Source organism: Centroberyx gerrardi, chromosome 21 (genome assembly GCF_048128805.1).
Source record: "Centroberyx gerrardi isolate f3 chromosome 21, fCenGer3.hap1.cur.20231027, whole genome shotgun sequence".
Taxonomy (NCBI): domain Eukaryota; kingdom Metazoa; phylum Chordata; class Actinopteri; order Beryciformes; family Berycidae; genus Centroberyx; species Centroberyx gerrardi.
In genome coordinates, this window is record NC_136017.1 from 16,923,552 (window position 1) to 16,943,214 (window position 19,663).

The 19,663-nt window shown below is 40.9% G+C and overlaps 1 protein-coding gene across 1 annotated transcript in view; it reads left to right on the forward strand.

Moving 5' to 3' along the window:
* adarb1a (adenosine deaminase RNA specific B1a) overlaps nt 1-19,431 on the forward strand; it is a 28,449-nt gene extending 9,018 nt beyond the window's left edge. The window contains exons 2-11 of the mRNA XM_071902110.2: nt 6,741-6,815; nt 9,384-10,318; nt 11,622-11,736; nt 12,048-12,216; nt 12,715-12,717; nt 13,750-13,901; nt 14,988-15,156; nt 17,471-17,652; nt 18,098-18,276; nt 18,624-19,431. Coding sequence (XP_071758211.1) covers nt 6,741-6,815; nt 9,384-10,318; nt 11,622-11,736; nt 12,048-12,216; nt 12,715-12,717; nt 13,750-13,901; nt 14,988-15,156; nt 17,471-17,652; nt 18,098-18,276; nt 18,624-18,800 — 2,156 coding nt within the window. The 3' untranslated portion in view covers nt 18,801-19,431. The remainder of the gene's footprint in view (nt 1-6,740; nt 6,816-9,383; nt 10,319-11,621; nt 11,737-12,047; nt 12,217-12,714; nt 12,718-13,749; nt 13,902-14,987; nt 15,157-17,470; nt 17,653-18,097; nt 18,277-18,623) is intronic.
* The last annotated feature ends 232 nt before the right edge of the window (nt 19,432-19,663 follow it).

A 19,663-nucleotide genomic window follows, 5' to 3' on the forward strand; every position in this document is an offset into this window, starting at 1 on the left:
CGAATTCCCTCTCCCTCTTGATGGGGTTTCCTGAGGGCTGTACAAGAGGCTGACATAGGCTAATGTCCCCGACTTGATGTTCTGCAGTCTGAGATGTTCAGTGGCCAACAAATGTATGCTATGATTTGTTGCTTCATAAGCCTCTTTCCCCCAAATAAATCCTCACGCTGTATTTTGTGGAATTCGTGAAGCCTATCTTCTGATTTAGCAGTCCGGACGTTGTACATCACTGTTCTATTCTTCATTATGTTAATATAGTTATTTTCTGTTTTTCCCCCCACAGGAGTCATCAGCAAAGCAATGACAGAAGGTATGTAGCTACTATCGTCAATCTTATCAATCGATAAGATTGACGATTTTGGACCTATATGTATAATTTGTCTCTTACATACCTGTAGTATTTGGACCCACAGAGAATATTGACTCCAGAGTCAGCTGTTGAAACAGTGAGCTGGTCCAAGTACTACAGGTGTGTAAGAGACAAATTATATATAGGTCCAATGTCGCCGGACTTATCCTTTAAGTCTTAATTTTTAAAGGGGCTCTAAGTAATCTATAGCGTCTATCAACCTCTATTGATGACCAGTAGGAATTGCACCAACACTGATAGAACTTATCTCTTCCTACACAAGTCTCTGGGTGAGTTACAGTGGCCTGCAATTGACACAAACATGAAAGTCACATTTTCACAATAGAGAAGAGTAAGCTAGCTGTTTTGTCATTTGTGTTTTTTTGGCTTTTAAACCTTTGTAGCTGTAGCTCGCTCATAGCAGAATCCTCCATCCCAGAACAGCTGAAAATGCGAGTAGATGTGTGTGTGTGTGTGTATCGGGCAGTAAAAACCTTACTTATTGACCCTTTAATACCATTTCAGGTAGAAACAGGCTTGTTTGCAAAGGTGCTCAGTTTGCGAAGGGTGTCGTAGTTAGTGTGCTGTGGTGCATGATCTTTGTGTCTGAGGCAGGAGTCTATTGGAGGGTGGAAGTAGACAGCATAAATAGATTTTCATCTATTTTGTCCTGGTTGTCTGATAAGCTGATTCGCTGTACGACATGGATGGCAGGCCACGGATTTCTTTAATATACACGCCGCTTCCCGTTCCCGTGGGCTATTTATCCTCGGGAATCTCATTTTGTCTCCAGTTTGTTGATGGTCCTTTGCATTACTGCTCAACAAATAGTGTTTCATTTGAGGTATTCCTATAGAATTTGAGCAGCATATACCAACATGTGGAGAATCAACAATCAAAGGTCTCATTAAGAACCCACTATATCATTTGTGAACATGCAGTACTATTGGATAAATCATGAGACAAAAGGTATATGCTTATATGAAACATAAGAAAAATTGTGTTTTTAAGAAAGCAGAAAGACAATTTCAGCATCAGACAAATCAGATTGTGTAGCAAATGGCAGCAAGTTGCCTAACTTATACAGTACTTAACATAATAAAATTTAAGAATTCTCAAAAGTTTCTATGTTTCGCCTCTTGCCAACATCACACAAGTGACAAACCTTCCGGTTAACTACATTTGTTGACATTTTACTTCCTTTCCCCAGCTAATTTTCTTCTTCCATTATCTTGGGAATGGCAACCTAAGCTCCTTTTTCCCTCTACCCGTCTCACACAATAGAGCCAGTTGAACGCTCAGCCCGTTACCCTGATAACATTGTCATTTCTAATGTTTGGAGCCACGTAGTTGAGTGGCAGCGGGGCATAAGGCCATATCTATGAACAGAGAAGCGATTATAGAGACCAAGTATGGGGCCTTTCCTGTCAATCCCATTGGCTTGGAGTTTTGCTCTGTTCTTCTGCCAGAGGAAAGCAGATTAGCCATTCTATTGGGTCTAATTGAGTTCTTGTCACTTGTAGCTGAGCATAAAAAACATTGTGAACCACCAACTTCTATGTATGGGATTCTTGCACAGACAGAAAACCAACACAGTCTCACAAACACACAAATAACGTGAAGGTTACATTCCTCCACCACAAAAGGATTATGTGACAATAGCACAAAATGGACACGGCATTTTTCATGTGTTCTGTCATGACCCGGCTCGTGAGCCATGACAAAGAAGGGAGATGCATGGTTTTAATGGAGAAAAGAATCACGTTTATTAACAAAATACTAACAAATCCATACCAAAAAGGCATGAGATGTGTCATTCAGTACAATCAGTAGTGTCAGTGAGTGGATGTGTGAGAGATGTAGTGTAAGAAAGTGTTGTAAGGTGTAAACTAAAAGTTAGCAAAGCGGCAGAGCCAACCCAAAACAAAACATGCTGCATCGGGGAGAGAACCTCCTCAGACTGGGGAGCGGTCTGATCTTAAATACCCCTGGGAGACTGGCCAGGTGCTCCCAGTTGCACTAATGGAGAAACTTCACCTACCAGGGACCTGAGGGAAGAGACACACAGACAGGGAAATACACACAAACAGGCCCTGATAGAACAGGAGGCCGTCACAGTTCGTTACATGAAAAGCTAGTGGTTAGGTTTAGGTGCGTAAAACAATTTCGGTTAAGGTTAGGGGTAAGGCTTTGGTCATGGTTGAATAGAAAATTTCTTGTCACGAGTTGGGAATTGAACCTGGGTCGTCGGGTTCAATCGTGTTCAGCTTAAAAAAAATATGGTGTGGATCTGAAAATGAGGATCTGAAGTCCCAAAATCTGAAACAAATGCAACTAAATCCACGTCAGATCATTTGGAAATGCAGATTCGACAATCTGTAAATGAATGCAAAGTAACATGTGCTTTTTGATGTAAAAATGCACATTAAGCACTTAAAATGCTATTTTTTTTTTGTATAAATATTCTATATAATTCTATATATAAATATATATGTGGAATTGTTTCACATTTATTCAGATGTTGGTTAGCATATGGCAAAGTCATATATATTTGTAAATTGTCTATATATGAGACATTCCTGATTCCATATTCATGCTGCATTATGTTGTTTTAAAATAAAAATGTAATGGGAATTACAAGAATGTATTAAAAACCAAAGAGAGTCTGAGGCAGTTCAGCCTTTATTTTATATTGGCAATCTGAGATGTTAAAACTGAAGTGTTCACTTGGTCCCCCATACTGTCCATGCTTTGACTGGCTGATACCATCTACAGTGATTCAGTAATACAGAATGAGGATATATTTCTTCCATCGCCGGACAATATCTTATCATATGAAATATCCATACTGAGCTAGAAGCCAGATATGTTATACTTGATGTGACTGTTTAGCTGTAATCATTCTTAAAGTGTTCTGCACAGTATGGTAGGCCGTCGGGTGGTTTTGCGAGAATAAATCTTCAGATTGGCATAACGTGAATGTGAAGTATGACTCTATACCATGAATCTGTGGAGGGGAGGAGGGGTGAGACTGATTGAGAACGCCATTTGTAGTGGAGGGCATTTATCTCTCATTGGACTGCTTGTCCAATACAATTAAGGAAAAGTATGATGGTATTGTGTTATCAGTTTATCCGTCGTAATGATTACTTAAAAAGGTTGCCGTGGCAAGATGACATAGGGTCCGCGGTTAAGCTCTGTTCCTGGGCTGGATGCATATCTAGTTTCCACTCAATGTATGGTGAAAGTCCACATTGCTTTTACACAATCTTGGTTTGATTCGGTGGTGTGAAAACCTCAGGACAAGCATACATATCCAAGTGATCCTAGTTCTTGAAATACACATCAACTTCATGCTGTAACATTTCTCATCCCATCTGCTGTTTTGTTTTGTTTTTTTGACTACAGATCTATTAGTAACTAATGGGGACATTAAAGCAGCATATGTCTATTTCCATGGTCACTGTGCTGTGCCACTTTTTGCTGTCCTCTGCTAAACTGCACTGTGCAAAGCTAAGCTGAGAAAGACACTGTCCATGGTGCTGAAATATGGCTTATCTCTTGTGAAACCTGTTTCAAGGGCTTGCATGGCTGTTGCCCTCTCAGTAATACCCATCTATCTCTACCCGCTTGGCAATGCTATTATAGTGCCCTTGTTTAAACAACAGCCATATTGTCTTCGTTGTTGGGTAATAGCCATACAATATGCAACATAATTCATCTCCAACTTGAAGTTTGAGTCTCCTTCTAATGTTCTGCCCTAGTCCACTGCGAAACTCTGGTGTTATATTATGAACATTTTGCCTGATCTGGGATTCTGTTTGCCATTTTTTCTTTGGTGGTGCTGAAATGTTGAGCCAACAATGATATGAGAGGGATTGAGACGTGGAACAAATTCAGCTACTCTTGTAGGCCGTTTTGGCAAAAAGCCTTCATGACATGACACAGAGAGAATGGATCTTAAATGCCTCACCAAAATGGCCAAAAGAGTTTTTAATTACAGAAAAATTGATGAACAAAGTATGAACAAAGGTAAACATAAGGGTCAGGAGGTCATGCCAAATAGAGGAACATCCATTGGCTTCCAAGAGTAGCTGAAGTTGTTCATGCACCTTGGTTGTATGGCAAGGCAGCAAGAGTTTTGTTTTTCCTGTGAAATTGAAGGATGGAGGAGTGGGAACGCGATGAAGACACACTGAGACTTCCTCAGTGATGCTTACTCAGGCTGCAGTCCCCCGCATCCTTCCGAGATAAGATGCCAGGGTCAGTCTGGAAAACCGACTCTGCTCAACCGGGCCAGATCCCACATCATCGTCGAGCACCTCAGCCAGCCAGAGGAGCGAAACCCCCGCCGCCCTCGCCCCGACAAAGCGGCAATAATTATCCCGTAATTTCTCCCGGACGGAGTTTATTTATTTATGTCCACGGATGACATGTTGAGTGACAGTTTCCTGATTAGGCTGGAGGAAATAATGGCAGCTCAATGTCTCTTATCGGCCTGAGAGGCGAGTACCTCTGTCTGAGAGGGGTAGCTTAAGGCAGGGTGATGGTGGGTGGGGCGGGTGGGGGTTTGCTAACTGAAGGGGAGAATTACGGTAGGTGACGAGTTGTGACACATGAGCAAGCGAGGTGTTGAGGGAAGGGAAGGGTTTGTTGGGTCGCAACAGGAAAATATTAATGACTGAACGTAATTGCTTTAAGGCTCTCGCAGAGCGTTGCCAGTGCAATTTGTTTTAGATCACAGTTATGACAAAATCTCCCTAAGGTTTTTGAAGAAATCAACACCATGGCATGATATAAAAGGTCGTTTGTTCATTCCATGTAATTTGCATGGATCTAGTAAAGCCAAATATCAAGCAAGCAAGTTTTCACCTTTTCTGAAGTCTCTCACCTATCAAAGATCTTTCAACTTCCTCGTTTTTCAGAGGTTTGTGACAAAATAAATTATGAAAGGTGAAACTTTTAAAACTTTTTATGTCTGGTGTCTGTATTGCATTGCATTGCTATTGAATTTATGTGGCTTGGTATTCCACTGATATGCTATCTGGTTCTCCTCTTTCAGCTTGCGTGGGTCTCTTCATGAAGAGAGAGAACCAAATATACTTTTCTCTGCATATGTATATGATGTTTCCCTGTTAGACCTCAGGTTTATCTCTGCCTCCCATAATTGAAAAGTATGTCAGTCTGATGATATTGTGATATGGCAAATTAAGTCAACAGATTTTAAGGTCAGAGATATTGGCTCTTTAGTGTGTGCTGACAATGTGACTGATTACATACAGTATTTTTCTAACATGCACATAGTTCATGATAGAAGCCAAGTGAGTGCAATATAATCAGACCAGTATATAATATTGGTATAATACACACATTGTGCAAATACTATGGTGGTTAAATACTGCGGTATACTGTGGGTGTTCTCTGCGTTTTTCAGCTTAATGAACCAAGCTGGTTACCAGTGAGCCAATTTCATTTCAGTGCATTTGTCTGTCCACTATGTTCATGAAAATAATGCTCTGCTACTCATGTTTCATGCCACACATTCATCTCCTTTCCCTTTCCACCACTGAACACAACAAAAGGAAAGAGAAGAACAAAAATAAAAGTGACAGCCACTCACTCTGTCGGTGTACGTATTGAATAAGGCATCATATCACAGAGAACAGAAATGCACGTATATGTAGGCCTGTGTTTAAGCTTTTCACAGTAGAAATGCAGTCAGAACAACTGTCGAAAGTAGCGTTGTGTAAGTTAAAGGGGAAAACCTGACAGTTTGAATTTTAGTATTTCTGGTATTTTTCTTCATCAGACAGACAAAAGTATAAGCAATAAATACGATTTTTGCGAATCTCCCTTGACAGAATCTCCATTTGAATGAAGATTCTGTCCCTGCTGTGTGCTTTCTGTTGCTTAAAGGGTTGGACCAGCAGTTGATAGGGCTGTTGATCAATACCAATGATTCAGCAATTATTTGGGCAGGTGCTGAGATTTCTGGTTTATTATTACAGTATTTTGCATGGTAATATATTACCTCGAGACATTTCTCTGCTCTAATTAGCTAGCTTACTCCTCTCTATTGTGAAAATGTGATTTGTGCAGAGACTTGTGTAGGAAGAGATAAGTTCTATCGATGTTGTAATTTCTACTGGTCGCCAATAGAGGTCGATAAAGGTGATTGTTTCAGTGAGAAATGTTCAAAATGTCAGTGGTTGATGGACAAAGTCAGCAAAAAGCTCTAACAATGTGACAAAAAGTCCTGGTAAAGAAAAATATCAAGAGTAGAATATAAAGAGTAGAATTCAGCGTATCAAGATGTATCCCTCTGGGGTTAGTTTGATTATGATATGTAGTACCCTAAAAACGATTCGCTTTATTTGTTTATTTCCTCCAGGTCGAGCTGGAGCCCGGCCACCTCGAAACCAACAGAGGCTGCTCGCCATAGAGGGGGACGAAGAGGAAAGCATGAGTGAGTCCATTGCTCCAGTTCAAGTCAAAACTATCGCTGTAGATGTTACTTGTTTGTCATGGAACTGCAAAACCATTTTCATTGAACTGCAAAATCATGTCTTTTTCAGCTTTGAATATTACAATAATATGATTTGATTTTTGATAAACTGTATGTAGGGACCTTGTTATATACCTCAAAATGCCATTGGATTCAGGTTATGGAAGAGATGGTTGCATATAGGAAAAGGGAATACAATGCCTTAAGCTTAAGTCTCCCTTGTGCACCATTTTATTCTTCTAGGTCTTGTCTTCTAGGATTGTCCTTGAAAATGTGGCATCCAATTCTTTTTTTTCCCCTGCTCAGGAGGCAGGATCAGAGCTTAATCCTGGGGTCAGGGTGTATCTACTGTGTTATTTCAGTCTATTTTGATGACGGATTCTAAGCTTGTCCCGCTGCTCTCAACAAAAAGCCCCCTAAAGCCCCCTGAGCTCCACCTCTGGATTTGGAGCATAGGTCTATTTCAACCTCAAATCACCTGACCCAGAATAAGCCCCAGTAGGATTTTATGGAAAAGATGGATATAGCAAGATACTACGTGAAGTTAACATGCAAGGCCAAGCAAACAAAATAAACACCGAGCTTTACTTTTATCTCGCAAAATTCATAGGCCGGTATTTCGTCCCCGACGCCTGAGCTTTTTGAGTATGTTTTATTCAGAGGGAAAAGACGTGTGGCTTGATAAGTTGGCTATTTAGTTGGAAGAATGATATGATCAAGCATCTGGCTGAGAAGGCAATCCATTTTCAAGCCGGAGTGGCTGGATCTGACTCTTTGTCAGGGTAGACGGAAGGGAGTCTGTGTGCTCGAAGACGTGAACCAGATAGGCAATTTGGCACAGCGGTTTGGCCTGCCGCTGCTTTGCCCCAGTGCTAACTGATGGGCCCCTTTCATACACTTCATTATTTGTGTTCGGACACCAATAATCCCTTCCCTGTTCTGTGTAAGCCAAAGTGAAACCAGTCGGGAGAGCGTGTGGATTATGCCTGACAGCGTAGGGAGGGTCGGTAGCAGGCTGATGATGGAAGTCGTCAAGGTTGGCCAAGGACTTTTTGCCTGAACTACAGTATAAGCAGAAAGAGTTGTGGTAGGACAATTCCAATCTTAGATGCCAGGTAACACATTTAGATGTATAAAGAATTGACCCAACAGTTGGACGTGTCCTGTGGATTTGATTCTTAAGCAATTGCTGTTTGTGGTTCTAGAGGATACTATTGCTTGTCGAGCTGCAGCAGTGGAGTCACAACAATATGTTGCACTATTAAATCTCTCTCTCCCTCTCCCTCAATAGGCCTATAATCACTCTCCCCCTCTTGTTGCTCAGGGCATTAACCACTATTGTGTTTTTCTTGTTTGAGTTTCCTCCCCCTCTCGCATGCTTGTTATTTACTTTGCATAGCCTACTGTGCTGTGACGGCAAGCCAAAGACAATTCTGTCTGGGCACTGTGCACTTTGTTTCAGGACGTGGTGACTCTCAGTGCATATTGGCTTTCATGAAACTGAATTTGGCTCACATTGGTAGTTGGTATATAAATATCTCAACTTACATAGATTGTATGTGCTGACGTCACTTCACTGCAGTGTCTGAACTATTGCTCATTTATCAAACAAATCCCCTATGTGTCACCAAAAAAATGTCACAGCCGTATAATTTCTGACAACTTAATACAGAGGAGCTAGTCTTATATTTTAGATTTTTACCCATATTCATTCTAGTGTGGCTCCTGGTTTCCGCTGTTTGAAGTAACCATATATAACCAAATGGATCCTGAGAGTTGATTAGTCTCTTGGGCAGTTTCCTTCAGGCTCATTATTTCAAGTGCAAATCCATTTTGGGAAAGTTGACATCCTTGTTTGCACCCCCATCTTTCCCCACAACCCCCCTCAACCTGCATTTTATAGAAGGATTATTTTCTGTCCTGAGCACCGAAAGGAGTAACCTATCGAGCTTTTGCTGGAGGATGTTATAAATGGAAATTTACATTAAGTTCCATCAGCTTTGTTAACAGGGCCTGGTGATATGTGTTCCCAAAGCACAGAAGAAACAATACCTTTTTCAAGATGGCAGTGTAGTTTTAATTCGTCCTGTAGTTTGCAAATTTGTAGGAGGGCAGTTATAGGCTAACTCACTGCAACTAATGAACTAATATGAACATTTTGCTTTTTTATGCTGATTAAGCTCTCAACCATCATTTTACTTTGGTAAAGGAAGTATTAAAAGTCAAAATATTTGATATGCCATTGCCAATATGTTCTCCTAGTAATGAACCTGGATTACTCATGATTGTTACTTAATATTTTGGATTTGTAATTAATGTAACATGAATTTGCTCAAAAGCCCTTATTCATAATAACTGTAGTAATATAATTTACTGTTGCTGGATTATTGCAATGCCACCACCAAAATATTGATAAAGGAACACACATCACTTGTTCAGTTACAAAGAGAGATAAAGGAATCTCTAAATTTTACATTTACAAGATCCTGCAACGAAGGCGTTGTAAGTTACTCTTTCTGGGCACCGCAGGTTCATGCAGCACCGATGTTAAGGAAAATCGGAACTTGGACAACCTCTTCTCCAAAGGGGGGGTTGCAGCTGAGGCTGCTCAGCTCCCCAATGGGAATGCTGGGGGTGGGAGGAAGCGGCCCTTAGAGGAGGGCAATAATGGGCACACACATTCCAAGTACAGGCCCAAGAAGCGTAAGAAAATCCCCGGGCCCATTCTACCTAAGAATGCCCTAATGCAGCTGAACGAGATCAAGCCGGGGCTGCAGTACAAACTGCTCTCTCAGACCGGGCCCGTGCATGCGCCCGTCTTTGTGATGACTGTGGAGGTCAACGGGCAGCTCTTCGAGGGTTCAGGTCCTACTAAGAAGAAAGCCAAGCTGAATGCGGCTGAGAAGGCCCTGCGCTCCTTCGTCCAGTTCCCCAATGCATCTGAAGCCCACATGGCCATGGGTCGGACACTGTCCGTCCACACAGATTTCACCTCCGACCAGGCCGACTTCCCGGACATGCTCTTTAACGGCTTTGAAACATCTGCCCCGGCAGACGACCCATTTTACCTTGCCTCCAACAGTAATGGTTCCTTCAGCTCACTGGGAATAGAGTACCCATTGCTAGCCTCCCCTGTCCCAAACCTGGTCCAGGCCCCCTTACCTCCGGCCCCCTCCACCTTCATCTCCCCTGCAAGCGGCAAGAACCCCGTCATGATCCTCAATGAGTTGCGGCCGGGCCTCAAGTACGACTTTGTGTCTGAGAGCGGGGAGAGCCACGCCAAGAACTTTGTCATGTCGGTGATGGTAGATGCCCAGAATTTCCAGGGCTCTGGGCGGAATAAGAAGCTGGCCAAGGCCCGGGCTGCCCAGGCTGCTCTCTCTGCTCTCTTTAACATACAGCTGGATCAGGCGCCGTCACGACAACCCATACCCAGAGAAGGACTGCAGCTTCACTTGCCACAGGTAAGCATGCTCTATTAACGACATGCTTTTGTTGGTTAGTTTCATTTTCATTTTGTTGGGTCTTGTTGAAAGACGTGACCAAGATAATGGCAACATCAAAAGTTACTGATGGCATACAGTTGTGTTGCATAAGGCTGTGATCACATAGCGTTTTTTTTGCCTTTTTTCAGTTATTTTCAATGGTTTGCCATGGCAGTTGCGTGTTTTCTCCGAACTATTTCCTTTGTGTTTTGAACGCGGGGCATGTTTTGAATGCAGGGTGTTTTGGGGTGCTACCCTGGGTGCTCCAAGTTGAACATGTCTCAAGATTACCCGCACCACACATTATGTCAGTGTCAGACAGAGAAAAAGTTAGCTGCGTCTGGAGGGACGTAAGCAGCCTCTTACAGTGAGTTATAATCGCTTACTTTCTCTTGTCTATATTTATTTTCAACAGCATAGTCCTTTGTTACTTCAGTTTAGCTGTTTTTGTGTTTGAGCAGGAGAAAAAAGCATCCTATGTGATCACGGTAACACTTCACAACAAAATCAGTATAACGTGAAAGAGGTGAATATTATCCTAAAGATTTGGTTTGTGACAAAAACTCATAGCTGTATGATGCAGTGGCTTGTTTGATGTTATGCTGCAACCAACTCCTTGTCAAATTTCCGCTAACGAAAGATTTGTCTACAACTGTCACCACTCATTACAAACCTCTGACGAAGTTCAATGCTGTGTGCACTGGGAATCTATTTACACATAACCTAATCCCTGCCTGTAATCCCTGCCCACAGATAACAATGGCGCTATCTTAATTAACATCACCCCTGAGTGCTATTCAAACACTGCTATTGATTATACAAGCGTTTCCCCGTTAGTCTGTTTTAGTTACAGATCAGTCAGTGAAGCAGAGGATTTGACTGTTGTAAGCCTCTCAGATGTCTGGCTGTCATTCACACCATGCAGCCTTGCTTAATTGAAATATAGTGTCAGTGTGGATAAGAAGGCCTCTCAAATAGCAGTTGCCTTTCAGTAATATTTCATCGCATTGTTGCACTGTCTTCTGCTATTTGCTCATTTGTATTGAGAGACAAAAGCAAAAGCATTTTTAGTAATTTCTCTTTGGAAACTGGCCCAAGTTTTCCCCTCTGGTTTCTTTTTTTCAACCAGTTCTACTTTTGTTCATACTATTCAATCAAACAACACTGCGGTCTCACTCCAATCCATAGCCCCTTCCTCCACCTCCAACAGCTTCTCCATTTTCCACTACCTTCCTTCCTCTGTAACGCTGTTTTCAAATGTTTGTCTCGGTTGCCGCCTCAGGTCCTTGCAGATGCCGTCTCTCATCTCGTCGTCGACAAATTCAGCGAGCTGACGGACAATTTCACATCTCCCCACGCTCGACGGAAAGTCCTGGCTGGTGTGGTCATGACAACAGGTATTGTCGGTCTGTTTTTTTACCCCGTGATAAATCAATATTGATTCCGGTTTACTTCAAACAATCCTCAATTCGAACATACTTTCGGAAAGTATTCAACCCCCTGTCCAAGAAGACCTAGACTGGAAGCTTTCTATATTTGATTTTCAATAAATCTGCTTCCAAACACATGTTTTCACTTTCATTGTGGGGTATTTTGTGTAGATTGTTGAAAAAATCTAAATTTATTTTGAATTCAAGCTGTAACACTTAGCTGGAACAAAGTTTCTATGTTCCACTGCAAACGTCTTTCTTCAAATTTGCCTGTTCAGGCACAGACGTGAAGGAGGCCCAGGTCATCTGCGTTTCCACAGGGACGAAGTGCATAAATGGCGAATACATGAGCGACCGAGGGTTGGCGCTCAACGACTGCCATGCTGAGATTGTGGCTCGCCGGTCACTCATCAGGTACCTGTACTCCCAGCTGGAGCATTTCCTCAGGTGAGTCACACTACGGTAGAGAGCTAAAGGCTGCGTTACTGAGACTCGCTCCACATACGCCATTAATATGCATCTCGTATACGGATTGTGTCTAGATAAGGTTTAGTTGGATTACATTTACACCTGACTTTAAATGCACCTCAAGTATACCAGCCTAGCTGCGGGTCAGGGAATATCAGGGAGTTTTTCAAATGGGTCACTTTACATGAATATAGCAGAATGTAGTTTACAACTTGTTTTACACATTCATTCATTGCACTGGATGGATATTTTCAGTTCAACTGTAGTGAAAACCAAACTGTTCACCACTTTAGAAACCAAACATTTTTAGGTCATGGTAGTGCTCCATCTTGGTTATGGAAAGTCATGAAGTATCAAGTAGGAAAATGTCTCAAATGCAGTTATTAGAGATCTTATTTTTTCAACGTTATGACATGTTTGTTTGCGCTGCATGCCCACATTGAGATGAATACAGAACAGGGTTAGTAGTACAATAAGCAAGTATGTTTTTGTAATTGGATCTGCTTTGATAAACACAATTGAACTTTATGCCCATCAACAATTAACTGCTTGTTTTCCTTTTTGTTATAGTTATACTGCCCGTGTGTTTCAGAACTTATGTTAGCTATGTTCAATCAGAAATTGGCTGCTTTTGCCATCTTTGTTTCCTTTTTTTTGGTTGTTAAATTGGTCTTAAATTCAATTCCACTGAAAAATGGAGCACAAAATTTGATTTTGTTTGCGTGAATTGGAGATTGCATTCACACTTTGTTGTTAATTTTTGTCAAATGGGTTTCTGACCACCTTCAAAGGTAGTTTTGATGATTGGATTTTCAATGCATCTTGGGTACATTTACACCTTGATTTTATCTGATTTTGCGCTGTCCGATTACAATCCGATCACCCAGGATGCAGGTTAATACAAGTGGAAAGAGGGTTTGAGATCTCATGTTAGCTGCAGAAAAGTAGGATTGGAATTGTCAATAATAAAATTTTTGTCTTTGCTCCTTGGGTGTTATGTTGAGTAAGGGGAACTATTATTATTATGATATATAGTCTTTTTTCTGTTATTGTATTATGATTTTTTATTTTTTTTTATTTTTAACTCCAAATTAAGTTACTGATATTTGATTTATATATGAAGCTTATGTTTTGTCTTGTTTCATTTATATTATTATGTAAGAAAAGAAAAGAGATTATATTATGGTTAATCAGCCTGACATAAAATGAAATGTGTTAAATAAAAAGTAATAAAAAAAAGTAATTGTCAATAATAACTCACTATGTACCTATTATCAGTCAGCTGAAATGAGGTCCTTTTAAAACTGTCATGCAAGATGCTATTTTGAATATGAATACATGCAAAAGTATAAGGATCTTCTCAATTTACTAAAGGTTCAAATCACATTATGTGTATATCCATAATGACAACATAAAACTTAATCTTTATTGGAAAATAATGTCATCTGACTTTTGCTGTCTCCTGGTGCATGGCCAATTACCAATCGTCTCTCTTTGATTGTGTCCCTCCAGTAACAAAGAGGAGCACCAGAAATCAATCTTCACCACGTGTGACAACAGACATGGCTTCAGGCTGAAAGAAAATGTTCAGTTCCACCTCTACATCAGCACCTCCCCATGTGGGGACGCCCGCATCTTCTCACCTCACGAAGCTGGAGTGGAGGGTTAGTGGATAAAGTGAAAAAATACATGGTGTTAGATGTTTAGTATGGCTGCAGTGAAGAGTTTGCTGAGTTTAAGTTATGTGTGGAAGTTGCTCAGAAAGGCTGTAGATATGCAGGCAATGCTATTCATATTCAGATTTGGACTACGCAGAGTCTTAAATCTCAAAAAAATTGAAAATATTTAAATCAGCCATTTCCCTCTTTGCCAGAAATCTGCTGTTTTCTACGTTGCCTCTAGCCTATCAAGGAATAGTCAACATCATAATTCAAATGTAGGTATATGTATTGGCCTGTTTAACTTTTTTTATTTTTATACAATAATAGACAGCTTTATTTGATCTTGGGTTTAAGATCAAAGAGAGAAGCATTGCTAATCATCAAATTCTTCACTGATCTGCTTCTGGTTATCACTCATTTATAGTGAGGCTATTATCAGTTTAATTATTTTGATTTTTTTTTTTTTTTATGAGTTTCATTCACATAAGTGGATCTAACCCAAAGTGAAATTCAAGGTCTGTGTTTAAGTGTGCAGGATCAATATCATTTATGTCAACTGAATGATAGAGGAATTTACTGCTCAACTCTAAATCTTGTGCTTTTTGCTTTGCTTTTTCCTTTTTGCACATGATTTGGAAGAAAATCACGATACTTTTCTGTGTGATAATAGCACCTAGTCTAAAATGAGTTGTGACATTTCATTTTGGATATGAATAGTTGATTTATTAGAATAATTAAACGGGTATTAAGTAATCTATGACCTCTGTTGGACCAGTAGGAATTGCAACAACATACATAGTACCGCCCCCCACCACTCTCATCCCCTTGAGCTACGGTGGCCTGTAATTGACACAAACAATTCACATTTTCATAATGTAGAAAGTAACAGTAACGTCTAGTGGAGAGGTAATATATCACCGTATATATAATATATACTGGAATAATAATACTACTTTTAGCCAGAGCCCTTAGATCATCATTCCCTGTGTGGCTACAAGCAACAGTATAGCATGAAATTTGACAGCGTTATAGCTTACTGTAAGATCTTCAAAATGGCCACGCTTGCATTTGATGTTTTTTCTGCCACAGACCAGGGAGACAGACATCCAAACAGGAAAGCCCGTGGGCAGCTACGCACTAAGATTGAGTCTGGGGAGGGAACCATCCCAGTACGCTCCAGCAATACCATTCAGACATGGGACGGAGTTCTCCAGGGCGAGAGGCTGCTTACCATGTCGTGCAGTGACAAAATCGCCAGGTTTGTATTTTATCCACCTCCCTTTTCAGTGGTATCTTTAGAAATGGATAATCTAATGTTTTTCATGAGTTTACACTCTTGGGTATTCCTTGTTTAAAAAGTGTACTATTTGTTGTTTTGCCAAAGTTGTATTTAGAAAAAAACATGGCTCTGAAATGGGCCAATCAGAACATGGTCGGTTTGTGATGTCTGCAATCTATTCTTTGGCCTGTATATTTGTGTTCAGTGAAGATACTTTGAACTTAAACCACAATAGGCAACTTCACATGCTGGTGGCTCTAAATGGCAGCGAGTGGTAGCCGTTTGAAAAATTTGAACACTCAGAAATCCTGTAAGGTGACGTCAGTAAACTGCACACAGCACACTCATTCTTACCAACCAGGCCGGTCTGTGATGCTTTTATACCAAAGGAAACCAAAGAGACGAGAGAGGAAAAGATCTAATCTTGGTGAGTCCAGCTTTCTCTGGACGGAGCGCTGCTCACTGCTGTTTAGGACAGTTTCAATTTCACTCATTCATTCATTCATTTCACAAGTTTGAATTTGTCACATGCTGTGGGCGGAGAAGTGTCCATATTGAATCCAGAATTTAATTTGGGCAAATAGGGTGAATCTACAGTCTCTCAATTAGTGGGGATTGGACGCTCTTCCTTTTTGCAGCCCCACTTTGTGTGTATTGTTATGTAAAAATCTTGTGTAGCAGCTTGAAAGATGCCTTTGTGCTGAAAAGGCAAACATATGAATGACAAAATAGTACATGGGATTCCACAGAGCCTATAATCTAGCTGTATTATATAGTTTTCCCGTTCGAAACAGCCTGCAGACGCACTTTAGGTGTTGAGGGGCGTCTTTGACCAGAGTCAGTTGGAATCCTAATGATTATGATTATGTGCATTTGTAAAGAGGCTAAATTATCTCGCTGTCATGCCGCAATCACTCTTGTTTCTCTCTCTCCGTCGCGAGCTGCAGTTCTCCAGATGTCATTAGGGCACTGGAGGTTTGATTAGGCTTCTTGATTAATCTCCAGGGAGCCGGTAACAGCTAGGACCCCCTTGGGCCGGAATCAACTTTGCATTTTCAGGAGAATTACCATGAACAATAATGTTGATTTTTAGATTCCTGTGTTTCCTTGTGCAAGATTTGCTCAGGCTCTTGTCTCCCCTTAATCGAAACTGCTTGCCTTTTCCTCCTCCTTTCCCTACTTGTCAAGGTAGTTTTCAAATCTAGTGCACCATATTACTAGAATGGCTGAAAAGACCCTTGAGTGGATGGACAATCTTACTAACCATAAGATTTTGTCGTGTTCTTCTGCATTAGATGAAATACAGATTAAGAAGGTAAACTGTGAGATCCTTGTTTTTTTATTTTGTCTCCATCTTTGGTGCTAAGCACACTGTTTTTGCACTATTCTTCCCAGAGATCATTTGCTACTTGTTTAGAACAGCAAATGCAAAAGCTTTCATGAACTGGATATAGGTTGAACCACTGTTGTTATACCAATTGGCGATAGAGAGGAGCAAAACAGACATGGATTAATGTTAAAATGTCATGGATTATTAATTTAACATGGACTGTTCCCAATAAAGGAACCCAATGAAAGTCAGTCGTCAAAGAAAAGAGAGGTCTCATTATTTTAAAGACAGCTTACATGCAGTAGCTTCATATGATGGGAGTGTAAGTCATGAAAAGTTTCATTCCAAAATGATAAATCCTACATTTGAAAAAAATGTGAACTCTTACAAATTGGTCACTGCTATGAGAGTGACAGTCACAGTTACTGGCTTCTTCAGATGTTTGCTTATAAAATAGTTTTAAAGTAGGTTCGCGCACAGAATTCTGCTCCACGAAGAGTATACAAACAACATTTTGACCTCAATTGGTCTTGGTCAGGTGTGTTGGGTCAAAACGTTGTTTGTAAACTTTGGTGGGGCAGAATTCTGTGTCCGGAGCTAATTTAAAATTATTGAGACTTTTCTTGCCCAGCACTTGTAGAAAAATTGGATATATGTACCAGAAGACATTTGAGTTTGCTTATAAAATAGTAACATTATACAGGTTACGGTCAGCTTTTGCTTTGGAAACATTGAGCAATGAACGTGAGGTAACAATATTTGATGGAAATTGGATGGGTATCACTACAAAACCAAACCCCTTAATTTTATCCCTGAAATGTCCTTAATTTCTCATTACATAAACATTAATTATCCATTAAAAATAACATAGCATATCGTGGGTTTTTAAGAGATTTATTCATGGGTTGATTCGTGGAGACACTAGTAATAAAGGGATTGCCCCCTCACTGTTTCCCCTGTCAGGTGGAACGTGGTTGGATTTCAAGGCTCTCTGATGAGCTACTTCACCGAGCCCATCTACTTCTCCAGCATCATCCTGGGCAGCCTCTACCATGCCGACCATCTCTCCCGAGCCATGTACCAGAGGATTACCGAGATCGAGGATTTGCCGCAGTCGTTCACCTTGAACCGACCGCTTCTCAGCGGTGAGAATTTGACTCCACTTTTACCAGACTTGTACAGCTCAGTCACTTTCAGTGATTTTTACAGGCTGATGTTACACCTGGCATTAAATGCATCTCGAGTATACCAGCGTATCTGCGGGTCCTTGAAAAGTCTGAAGAACAGGGTTCCCACTGCTCATGGAATTTCTAGAACGTCATGGAATTTTGTGGAGATGGAGATGTATTCCAGACAGGGAAAGTCAGGCAACTTTAAAATTCTCTGGGGAAGTTGGGGAATATCAGGGTATCTTACAAATGAGTCACTTCACACGAATACAGCAGAATGTATTTTCCAACTTATCTCACACATTCATTAGATTTTTTCAGCCCAACTGGAGTGGAAACCAGACGTTAGTAATCAGCCGTTAACTCCCTCGTGTTCACTGGAAACTAACTGGAAACCCTAACATTCTGCCGTGTTCTGCAGGAATAAGCAATGCAGAAGCTCGTCAGCCGGGAAAAGCACCAAACTTCAGTGTGAACTGGACGTTGGGAGACCAAGGACTAGAGGTGATCAACGCCACCACAGGGAAAGACGACCTGGGCCGACCCTCCAGACTCTGTAAACATGCCCTCTACGGCCGCTGGGTGCGCCTGCACTGCAAGGTACCAGACATCAGACAGACAACACACTGTACTGTAGTTTTATGTGGTTATTGACCGATATGGGTTTTTAAAGGCTGATACTGATACTTTTGGATTTAATTATTCTTGTCATGGTGGGAAAGCCTCTGAAACAGTATTTAGAACATGGGACACTAAAACTCTCCATTGCAACCCTGCACAATAATAATAAGAAGAACTTTTTCTTTATACTGCTATGTTTATATTTTCCATGCTACATGTACATCCTCTTTCCAGTGGTTTGGCAGGTACAACTTTGCCATTCCACTCTGTCGGTGAGGCTTTGTCTTCACTGTCTAATTGCACCCTCCCTGTCCTTCTTCCCGTAGCTTTCCTCAACTCTGCGGATCCGAGCGGCGAAGCCCGGCACGTACCACGAGGCCAAGCAGGCGGCGGTGGAGTACCACTCTGCGAAGCAGACGCTCATCAAAGCCTTCCACAAGGCCGGACTGGGTGCCTGGGTGAAGAAACCCATAGAGCAGGACCAGTTTGCACTTGCCACCTGAGTCGCTGTTGGGCCGGGGGAAGGTGGGGGGGGGGGGGGGGGGTGTCAAACTTCTTGCTTTACTTTCTGGAACTGTTTTGGAAGCCTATTGGGAAAGAATCGGAACCTCCAGCGATTTCAGTAGCGGAACTCTTTTCCTTATACTGGATTATCATGGAAATGGATTGGGTGTGACTGGGGAAGAGAGGCACCAAATGCCGACAATCCAGAAGTCATGCTCCATGAATTTCGCATTCCACCTTAATTTTTTATAGTCTCGTGCTACTTCCCCTTCGGCCAGCACTACACATTAAATGTTGCTTCAAAACAAAAAAAAATATTGATTGCTCTTATTCAGTCAATTATGCAACTTTATACAACAGACACAAGTGAAAAAACTGAACTTGGGAATGGAAAATTGCATACAGTATTGTTAGTTGAAAATGGCACTTGTCTATGTAAGTAGAGTAATTTATTAATTTTGCATGTATGAATATACCAAATTGATAGGAAGTCTACAGTACACGGTTTGCTGTCATGTTCAGTATTGGGATATTTTGCTTTCCATTTCATTCCGTGTTCCATGTATGTTGTGATAACTGGAGAATGTCCTCTTGCAATTTTTTAAATCAGTGTTATTTTATCTGATTTCTTGCAGTTATTTTACTGTAAATTTGCCGTTACAAGGACAATGTGTTTTATTTTAAGTTTTTTTTTTATACTTTAGAATTCTGATCAAGAATACTTTCTAAAATGTCACTTGAATCTTTCCTGTTCCTTTTACAGCAAATGACACACATAAATTACTAAAGAACATGTTCTACATTTGCTGTGTGCTAAATTGCGGCATTAATTGGGTATTTATTTGCACACTCAGATGGGTAA